The sequence below is a fragment of the Fulmarus glacialis genome, unplaced genomic scaffold, assembly GCF_000690835.1.
Source record: "Fulmarus glacialis isolate BGI_N327 unplaced genomic scaffold, ASM69083v1 scaffold15422, whole genome shotgun sequence".
In the NCBI taxonomy this organism is placed as follows: Eukaryota; Metazoa; Chordata; class Aves; order Procellariiformes; family Procellariidae; genus Fulmarus; species Fulmarus glacialis.
In genome coordinates this window covers 228-11,148 of record NW_009198582.1, presented here as the reverse complement: position 1 = coordinate 11,148, position 10,921 = coordinate 228, and the positions used below count along the sequence as shown (strand labels likewise).

General features: G+C 55.6%; 1 protein-coding gene across 1 annotated transcript; it reads right to left on the bottom strand.

Annotated features, from left to right (window-relative positions):
- Positions 1–2,450: 2,450 nt before the first annotated feature.
- ZC3HC1 (zinc finger, C3HC-type containing 1) lies at positions 2,451–10,141 on the bottom strand (the record flags this gene model as incomplete). Its single annotated transcript, XM_009572968.1, has 9 exons — positions 2,451–2,519; positions 3,470–3,679; positions 3,890–4,096; positions 4,581–4,806; positions 5,665–5,822; positions 7,313–7,440; positions 7,913–7,996; positions 9,695–9,845; positions 10,030–10,141. Coding segments are annotated over 9 exons (1,345 nt in total), but the record flags the coding sequence as incomplete, so codon positions are not given.
- Between the last annotated feature and the right edge of the window lie 780 nt (positions 10,142–10,921).

The following is a 10,921-nucleotide window of genomic DNA, read 5'->3' as shown; positions in this document are numbered from 1 at the left end:
ACGAGGAGGGGGTCGGATCCACACCCCAGGTGAGCCATGCTAGGAGGAATTTGGGGAGACAAAGGGGAACGGGGTTGTATTTGAGCAGAGCGGTGGGAGAGGTTGGGGTAGAGGGTCCCCCATTTTCCCAGCCCTCGATGCTCTCTGACAGGTTTCAGGCAACTGGGAGAACAGGAGGGGAATATCAGGATTTTCTCTTAATTTCTTTAAATCCTTGTATTTTATCTGTGTAACGGTTTTGCAACGGGAATAATTTCAGGGTAACGGGGACTACGATAGCATCCTGTCCCTTTCGGGATGCCTTAAAACCACTCTTGCAGCACCCAGACCCCTGTGTGTGGGTGCACAGCAGGTTTGGGGGCCCTCTGAGCCCTCCCAGGTCTGAAAATGCACAGCGGGGGCGGGGGGGGAGCAGCTGGCTTTGCCCACGACAGTATGGGGACATCACCCACCCCCCACCATGGGTGCACCCTGTAGTTTGTGGGGTGGTTCCCTGACCGTGATGGGGATGGGCAGGCAAAGTGGCAAAGGGGAGGGCGAGGCGGGTGTCAGAAGCCATGGGGAATGGGGGAGATAAGGGGAATATGGGGAGCTGGGGGAAACCATTGGAAAATGGGGAGCCATGGGGAGCCAGAGGAGTTCTGGGGAGCAGGGGAGCTACAGGGACCCACAGCAAGCTGTGGGGAGAGCTATGGGGGACAGGGGAAACCATGGGGTGGCTGTTGGGGACAAGGGGATCTGTGGGTCCAGGGAGCTGGGGAAGGTGCTCCTCCATGCCCCACTGCAGAGCCCAGCCCCTCCTCACCCCTTTGGAGCTGGGGGTACCCAGGGTGTTTGTGGGGTGACAGGTGACACCCCCATCTCCACCCCAAATCCCAGCCCAGCATGGCCATGCAGTGAAGCAGCTCCTCGTTAGGGCCACACAATTAGGAAAGGAAGATGACTCACCCAAACTCAAGCCCTGCTGCTCTCCAAGGGGCTTCCTGCCAGCACCCACCCAAGAAGCCGACAGGTAAAGGGTGTCTCCCAGAAGAAACCCCTGGGTGGGCAGGTGCACCCTCAAGTTTTGGGGTGCAGGGAGAGCGGGGATCAGCCCTGACCAAGGCAGCTGCTGCATTCCAAGGTACGGGGTAACCAGAAAATGCCCCCATGGGGATGGGGCAAGATGAGATGCAGAAGAAACCCCAGAGCTGGGGCTGGGAAAACCGAGCCCAAAGGGAGTTCCTTCGCTCCAAAAAAAAAAAAAAAAAAAGGAATGAAAAAAAGGAATGACATGTCCCTGTGCCTTCACCCACATCCATGGCTGCAGCAGACCTGGGGTGAGGAGGTCCAACTGCGCCTGGGTTGTCTGAGCCCTCCCTAAAGCCCCTTTCCCAACATCCTCGAGGATGGAGGGCTGGGAAAACCGAGCCCAAAGGGAGTTCCTTCGCTCCAAAAAAAAAAAAAAAAAAAGGAATGAAAAAAAGGAATGACATGTCCCTGTGCCTTCACCCACATCCATGGCTGCAGCAGACCTGGGGTGAGGAGGTCCAACTGCGCCTGGGTTGTCTGAGCCCTCCCTAAAGCCCCTTTCCCAACATCCTCGAGGATGGAGATGACAGATCAGGGTCTCCCTTCTTGGCTTCTTCTCCCCCTTCCCTCCTCCGTGCCCTGTGCTGTGCCGACAAACACTAGACGCAGCCATACCCCGCCTCTTCCAGGGTTTTGCCTTTGCCCCAGCCTCCCCGGTACTCTGGCCCAGGTGATTTATCACCCCGGGAAGGCTATCAGCCCCTAACTAAATCTGCTTCGGGCAGCTGATTGCTGGGGCAGATGCTGGCGGGCACCGGGGTACGAGGCTGGGGCCATCTCTGCATGTACAGGGGCTGAGGCCGTGACAAAGAGCCCGCATCAGGCAGGGCAGTGAAACAAGGAGTGGGAAGCAGGAGAGGGAGCCAGCCGGACACTGATCCCACAAAGACAAGCATCCCGAGGGATACGGGAGCCACGTACTAGGTCCAGAGCTCACTCTGCCCCAGGAAGAAGCACCGCACCAACAGTAAGAAAAAAAAAACCAAAAAGTGAAATGTTTATTCCCACCTGGCGTCACTTCCCTGCGCCGCTGGTGGCGGGTCACAGCTGGACAAGATGGTCACCCTCGTGAGGTGACCACGTCTCCTCATTCACCCCGCACGCCCGCGGCATGTCCCGGCTCCAGACAGGGCTGTCGAAGCCCTCGGGGCCAAGGGCTACAGCAGCAATTTGTGAAGGCAGGGAGCTTCAAGCAAGGCAGTCAGGGAGGAGGGGGTCCCAGCAGCCGCTGGGGGCTGTGTTTGGCGTGGAGCCTCCTCAGCATCCCCTCCCCGGGGTACGGAGCTGCCGCGGGAGCGACTGCGAAGTAGATCTCTGCCAGACCGACGCGATGCCCCGTGCCACCAGCCAGCCAGCAGTTCCCAGAGGCAGCGGCCTGTTCAGGAGGAATTCATGCTCTCCCACTGCCGGAAAATGCGGAACACCTTGCAGGACTTCACCGAGAGACTCTGCGAGAAAGGGGAGCAAAGTGACAACCGGAGGTTAAAGCACCACAACAGGACCTGCAACCGCCATCGACCTGCCTCCAAAGCACATGAGGAGAAACAGCAGCAAAAAACCCCAGCTGAAATATCCTAATTGGCTGCCAGGACATCAATTTGCTCCTCTTCTTCGTTAGCCCTATTTACCAGAACCAGAGGGGAGAACAGCAAGGTGACTGCCAACAAGAAGCAGGGCAGGACTTGTCATCCCTGCTCCAGCTGGGGCTCTCGTATCTGGTCCCACAGGACCTGCCGGTGCTTTCCCAGCACATGGCACCGCTGGAAGGGACTGACCTGTTGGGGACACAACTCGCACCAAGTCCCCAAGACAAATGCTGAAGCAGGATTGTTCCACCGGTCCCTGAGCTCAGCTCCAAGCAAAGCAGGGGGAAGCCAGCTGGAGGAATCCAAGCAGATAATGGGGCCCAGGGAGGCAGCAGCAGGTACCGGCTGCTCCACAGTCGCGTGGGGAGGGGGGCTGTGGCCTCATCTCCGCTCCCCCGGCTCGGCAAACCCACTGGTCCAATGGCCTGGGGCTGGCGGCTGCAGGAGCCAGTGGTCAGAATATCTGCAGAGAGGGTTGGGAGCTCTCTATCGGGACATGAAATGAACCTGGACCTTGGGCAGCGCTGAGCCGCTCGGGAAAGGCTGTTATTTATAGCAGCCCCTGAGCAGATCTGCACACAACACATCATTGTAACGGATGAGACCCAGCTGAGAGGCTGTCAGCACAGCCAGAGGGGTAGCTGAGGCTCTGCAGACACACGCTTGGTCCTTGCCACCCAGCTGGGTTTGCATTTCGCCCAAATGAAGCCCATCTACCCCAAACTCTGCCCAAAGGCTTTCAGCCCTGGGCAAGGCTGGAGCAAACGGCGTTTGAGCACTTGGTTTCGGGGCTGGGGAACCCGTAGGCTCACCACAGGCTCCGTCTCAGGCACTCTGTCGCACTTTCTGGTGGCGAGGAGCGTGTTCAGTACCACTCGCCAGCCCGGCTCTGCCTTTGCAGGCTCCTTCTCCGTCCGGGTCACGGTATCCTCCAGGGCTTCCCCTCCCTCCACCGCGTTGACCCAGGGACACCAGTCGCGATGCTGTGAGCTGGGGTCAAAGAAGCTCCTCAAAGAAGTGTCCTGGGTGGGGGAGGAGATGACAGTGAAGGAGGACAGCGACAGCATGGTTTAAAACAGACTCCAATGACACAATAAAACCCTCTCCGTGACTAAACACCAGCCCTGAGCTGGCCCAGAGCTGCGCTATGGGGACAACACTGGTCCCTGGATCAGGAGCACCCTGCCCAGATCCCTCTCCTCCCCACCCACACCTGCATCCGGGTCACTCACCGAGCTGCTGGAGGAGCAGAGCCGTGCCCGCTTGGCTTTGCGGAGAGGACTGGATGGCACCTCCACATTGTCCCCCTGCCCCATGCTGCGGGTGACAGGGCGACTCCTCAAAGTTGGGCTGGCCACCTCCAACTCACCCCGGTCCACGGGGATGGGAGAGTCCCAACCCCGCGGGCGAGAGATGGCCGGGGACGGGCTCTTCTCGTGCTGCTGGGGGGAAAGAACAAGGAATTAATAGAGCTCCTCTAGTCACCAGCATGTCCTCTGCCTGAAGTGGACAGAGGGACCCTGCCCAGCTCAAATAACAGATCAAAGCCTTCTCAGCCATCCTGGCAGGAGTCGGTGCCACCTTCCTTTCACAGGAAGCATCTCAGATGTGTTTAGTTGGACATGGGTGAAGGCAGCCCCTGATTCGGAGCACCCTGAATTAGACAAGCCTCAGTATCCTGGCTGGAAAGGCCCTTTTTTTGCCCTCCCGCAGGAGGGCTGAGGGAGGGGAGGACAGAAAGCTGCAAAGAGCAGAGGTATAGACAGCAGCAACCCACTTCTGTTGGATGTTGCCCACAGCCGAAGACACGGCACCAAGATGAACCTCTTTCAGGATAGAAGGCAGTGGACACCCAAACTACATCAGTCTCGACTCCTGTGTGCTCCTGTGTCACCCAGACATCCCGGCTGAGCTGGGCCATACCTGCTCAGAGCCCGGAGGGAGCGTGTCTTGGCTCCGCGTGAGCATCCTGCGTGGAGACGTGGGCACGAGTGGTAAGCGCTCGGCGGGTGCCAGCGGAGCACTGCTTGGGCTGCAGGAGTCCAGCTCCGGCCCCGCAGACTCCAGCTGGTGAAAGCCCCACAGTCCCACCTTCCTCATGCAGCGGGAGCAGGTGATCACCGAGAGGTGCACGGAGCCAGACGCAGCACTGCGGGGACAGAGCCAAGTCATGAGAGAAGCTTAGGGAAGAGCCTGGGCCCTTCCCCAAAATTGCAGCTTTCAGAACAGATGCAGGTTATTTGGCAGAGCACAGGAACGATCTCAGTCGCAGGTACCTGAGCCAGCACGTTTCCAGACATCAGTACCCCTGGGCTGAGGCACAGACTTACCGTTTTTGTAGCCCCGTGTGCTAAGAAGTGAAACAAGTCCATTAAGACCCATCTATAGCATTGATTTAAACTGGCTTGGTTACATTTTAGCTTGCCATGAAGCAGGAGCAGCCTTAGTTATGGTGTATCAGCTGAGAGTGTCCCCACCCTCAGCCCCCGAACTGCCCAGCCACAGCAGCAGCTCTGCTTTTCCCCACCGTAAGCCCTTTTCCAGCCTGCGCCATAAGAGATTGCTTCACCTTCAGCAAGCTGCCTTAGGCACAAACAGCGTAGCTGTTTTGCTTACAGCACACACTTTGGGAAGCCATGAACCTTCAGGTCACGAACCTTCCCTCCCTTCCCGCAGGCCTGACGGGCAATGAAAGCGTTACTGAGGATGACATTTCAGGGATTGACTTCAACATATAAATCAGCAATGAGCGGGGCAACCAACAGCTCCGATGTTTCAGACTCTTTGCTGTCTCAGGGAGACATCTATGTTAGATTAGGTAGCTTTGCACTGGGGTTTCTGGAGGTCTGTCAATTTTAATGGCTGGAGATAATAATAAAATAGTGAAATAGGGGATACTGAACATTTCACAGGAGGGACATCTTCATTCCTCCAGCCTCTGACAGGTTTCACCAGCAACCACAAAGTGCAGCAGACGCTTCAGTATCAGTCCTACACCACTACCCACCTGCAAGTCCAGCCGCACACAGCCAGGATGCAGGCAGGAACGTGCACTTGCAGGATTTCCGTGGCAAACTTCATCGGTGGTTTCTCTCCCTCCATTTTGTGCTCTAGTTCCTCCCCAATCAGCTGGAGGAGCAGACTGATCTTCTCCTCCGTCAGGGACTGTGGGGCAGAGAAAGGTGGCAGAACTGGCAGTCAGAGGCACTCTGATAAAATACACTGCTTCTACTCACAAACCACATCCTACAAGGAGAAAAATCCCTTTTTCACTCCCCAAAAGGGCTGGGTGCATGAGCTAGCACCCTCAGCACTTCTACTCTGGTTAACAGGCAAAAGCCACACAGAGCGATGGCTTCCTCCTGCCTTGTGCCTGTCTGGCTCTCCCCGTTGCGTGGGCTCTGTTCAAGCACCATTTGCTCCCCTGAGCACATGTGGGGACAGCGGAGCAGGTCGCAGCTCAGCCACTCACGGCAAGCACGAGCCTGAACAGTCGCCGTCTGTCCCTCCGATCCCAGGGAGGCAGCAGGGGCTGTGTTTGCCTGTGCTCAGGCAAACCGCGCGCGCTTCTGGGGCCATTGCTGAGACACAGCGAGAAAAGAGAGTCCCCGAAGGCTGTCAGTCAGGCTCCAGACCTTGCCGCTAGTGGGACAGCTGGGGAGTTAGATGTAGAGATGCGATACATCCTTTGGCTTTATGATTTCTGTTCTCAGGGGGCTCTGTGGGGTTTCACAGCTCAGCCAGCCCACGGTGGCAACCATAAAACACCTCTGCAATTTCTGCTGAATGGATGAAGAGTTCCCTGGTTCCCACATGGCTTCTCGCTGCCAAGAGCCATCTGTTTCCCCGCAAACGAGTGCCCAACAAGCCAGACTTGGCTGGAGTAGAGCAGGGCCTGGCCAGGTCCCTATGAGGAGGCAATCCCACACTTGCTCCTGGCTGCAGCTATGCTCCAGCCCCTTGTGCCATAGCTCCTGCTCTTCCCTCCTGCCTGCGGAGCCTCCTCGCACAACTGCCTTTCACAAGAACCCCCCTGTACCGCACTCCCTGGGCTCCATCACCTTCACAGGCCTCTGCCCACACCTCTGCTCCGGGGCAGCCTCTGGCACCCTAAACTCCCGATCCCACCTAATGCAATGACTGTCTCCAGTCTTGCAGGATCCCAGCTAAAGGAGTGATCCATGGGCTGCCGCATCTCACGCAGTGCTTGGAGGTAATGAACAGGGGCGGGAGCCACCAAGGAGAGCTCCCGAAGGAGTCTGTGGGACCCCAAATCACTTCTGCTGGGCACCAGAGAGCTCCATGCACACCAGGAAAGGCGCAGAGTGGGAACCGGACACTACAGCCCACTTTCCACTGGCACCATCGTAGTGACATGAGCCAGCTGTGCCTGTGTTGGTCAAGGACTTGCACAGCAGCAGATGAGCCTTTCCAAACTCCCTTTTACGTGCTTCCAGAAACATCAAGTGAAACCACCACGTGGGGAACATCCGAGGAGAAAGCCAAGGCGATGACAGACCACTCACACACGCAAGCTGAAGTCTCCGATTTGAATCTCGCAACTGTTTCGATCAGGTTTTGCATAGCACAGGCGTACCTGGCTTTGTCACTGGGGACTTGAATGCATCCGATCTCGGGGACAGATGGGAACTCACCATGTTTTTCATGTCTTCTGGTCTGAGGGCAGGCAGCTGCAGCTCCAGCTGACACAGGCTCTGAAAGCGGTCCAGGAAGTCCTGGAGAAGGGCTCTGGGCTCATCCACCAGCAACATGGCAAAGCGATCTGGTGAAAGAAAACACGGGAGGCCTGAGGTCCAGCCTTCCCACCCCCTCCTTATCCCACAGGGGAAGAGAGAAGATGAGACCATCCCATTTCTCCCCAGAACGGTCTCCTGGCTTTTAAAAGAAAAGCTGAGCACAGTCTTTTTCCTTTGCAACCACTCTTCCTCGTGCAGCACAGCTTTGAAGGCGAGATCTATAACCCTTTGAGCATCCCATGTCATCCAGCCTCCCCTGTCCCCTCCCAGTTACAATCCGAACAGCATTTTAACTGCCCTGGAGGCACACAAAGAGAGGCTGGGTACAGCCCGGCCTGGGACTCAAGATCCAGGGCTCCAGCCATGGCTCAGTCGTTTATTCGCTAAGGCTGCTCACAGGCATTGCTCTGCCACCGCGTATTTCAACATCCCCAAGGGGTAAAAAAAAGAGGACTATGATCCCAGACATATGCACTAGCCAAGCTCTGAGACACCAACCTGGGCAGGGGCTGTCCGGCCAGAAGCAGAACTTCTCGTGAGCGGTGCACAAGGCCTTCTTCAGCTCCACGCAGCGCTCCTTATCTGCAAGGCAAAGCTCACTTCTACTCCCCTGCGGAGCCACCTCCTCGGGGAATGGTTGGGAAAACCAAACCAGGAGAGGAAGGCACCAGGCTATGAGGGCTTCCCTGCTCCTCCTGTTCGGCATGGCTCGGGTGACAGATGCCACCTGAGGCTGTAGCTTGCAGAGCCTGAAGCTCTCACCTCAGACTCATCTCCTTCCCCACCAAAAGGAGCTGCCGCACCTCCAGCCTCCCTGCAGGCAACCATGGAGCGGCAGTTCCTGCAGCAGTGAAGGCAGGCTGGCTCAAGGGGTTTATCTCCACAACAGCAAGCGTGACCAGAGCAATTCCATCTCCTCGCAGCCAAAATTCCCTCCCGTTTCCAGGCACAGCAACCACAGAGCAGGGGAGCCTGCCACACTGCATGGCAGTGCAGTGGAAACACAGCTCAAACCAACGATGGGCACAGGGACTGCCTGCTCCTGCCAGTTTTACCTCCTGGGCTGCTGCCAGTCCCTAGCTAACTCACCTGACCCCTCCACCCTGGCTGTAAGAGCCAAATCAGAGCCATGGCTGGAAATCAGGCTTCCCAAAAAAAGGTTTGATACTTAATTTAACTTATTCACACCTTTCAGAACCGAATCATTTATTTTTCGATTTATTTTTCAAGCCCTTCTTCCAACCTCTGACTATTTTAGATTTTCCTAAACCAGTGCGATTACCAACAGAATAATTAGGCCAAGGTTTGTTTAAAAAAGATAGTCCGAACAAACAGTGGATGTCAATATTGAGAGTAACCCAAAAGGAAATGCTCATGCAGCTCCCCATTACACATGACCCACGCTGCATTGTCAGACATCAGGGCTGTGCTCTCTGTTGCCTTCCAGGTAACAAAAGCAGGGACTTGCAGTCAAGAAAATTAAGTGGAGATGACACTTATTTGCTGTGGGCTAATAAACGTCTTTCTGCAGAGAACAGATGCAGATAAAGGAAAGTGAAGGTGATAAAGCACAGGCCATCGCTATCCTGCAGCTCACGAGCAACGCTCACAGCGTGGGGCCGAGGACGTGACCACAAAGCTGGTGAAAAGGCTGGAAGGAATGTCCCATGAGGAGCAGCCGAGGACTTTGCGTTTGTCTAGTTGGGAGAAAAGGAGGCTGAGGGGCAACCTCATGGCTCTCTACAGCTTCTTGAGGAGAGGAAGCTGGGAGGGAAGAGCTGATCTCTTCTCCCTGAGATCCTGTGACAGGACACATGGGAATGGCTCAAAGCTGCGTCAGGAGAGGTTCAGACTTGGTATCAGGGAACTTTTCTTTACCAAGAGGGTGATCACACACTGGAAAAGGCTTCCCAGAGAGGTGGTCGATGCCCCATCCCTGACAGTGTTTAAGAGGCATTTGGACAATGCCCTTAATAACATGCTTTAACTTTCGGTCAGCCCCGAAGTGGTCAGGCAGTTGGACTAGATGATCATTATAGATCCCTTCAAATTAGAACTATTCTATTCTGACCCACCTCTGACAACAGAAGCAGGAAGTTTTACCATGTTCTCACAAACTAAAGGAAATTTATTCGACTTGCACTTTATATTCAGAGACATCAAACATCCAGCGTCACCCAGGACAAGACTACAGGAGTCATTTACGCACACAGCAAGGCACACACACCCCCAAACCCTACAGCCCACCCCCCTGTACCCGCAGGATGCCAGCATACGTACACTTGTTGAAGTCAAACGCGAGCTGCAGGCTCACGCAGAGGAATGCCTGGCAGCTGGAGCACTTCAGCATGTCGCACTCCACGTTGGTCCAGCCGTACTTGGCGCAAACCAGGGGAGACAGCTCATGGGGTTTGCCTGCCCACTTCAGCGGGTGCTCACGTTAAGGATAAAACCCAATAAATTATGGGTTAAACAGTCGAAGCTTTGGCCAGGGTTTATTTGGCCAAAGAAGAAGAAAAGCCTCTGAGAAGATGGAGCCTGCAGGGAAGCCATGGGAAGGGTGACAGCAAAGCAGGGCGGGGGGACGGCTGAAAGCTCAGCATCAGAAAGGATATGGTGAAAGTTTCTACTCTGCTGAAATAGGCTTCCTTGCTGGCAGACTCCAAGGAGAGAGCATCCATTTGCAAAGATCCATTAGCTGATTCTGACCAGTCAGACGTGTCCTTCCTAAAAGGAACAGCAAGTCAGCAAGAGAAGCATCTGCACTGTCCTGGAGAGATTTCATTAATAAAAAATGCACAGACCACTTTCTAACCTCTCGTCCTTCACGCTTAGCCTTACATGAACCCTTTCTCCAGAGCTCATAAGCCCCAACTTTTAATTACTTTACTAATAAACCAATTTAAAAAAATATAATGCAACAAGCAAAGGCGCACATTAAGCATTTCACGATGACCAACAGCAGTGGCAGATGGGGTTTGATGTGACAAGTAGGAGACGGGAGCTCGTTTTCCAGGCCCAGCCAAACCAGATCGACGATCACGGCACATCTCTGAAGTCAGGGACGCATCTGAGCTCCCGGCACCTGGAATGCCGGCTCCCAACACCAGCATTCCGCACCCAGAACACCAGCCCTGCGGCGAGTCCTCTCCCCAACACCCCTCTGCAGGCCAAAATTCGGGGATGGTTGGGTCAAGGGTGAACCCTGCCTCTGATGGTGACCGCAGTTGCTTGGCTTTAGCCGGATACCCCCAAAGCTCAGCCCCCCAGTACCCCCAGTAACACCCCAGACTCTGTAATGCCCACCAGTAACTCCTGTGACTCTCAGTGCCCCCCCCAGGGTATAACCCCATACTTTTCGGGTCAGAGCCCCAGTATGTGGCCAGTTCAGCTTGCTCAGGCTGCGGGGATGCCAGAACTCTACAGGTCACTTACCTGCTCCTGCTCTGCCAGTGCCCCCCAGCACTGCCTCCCAGTTCATACCAGTGCCTCCCACTGCCCCAGCAT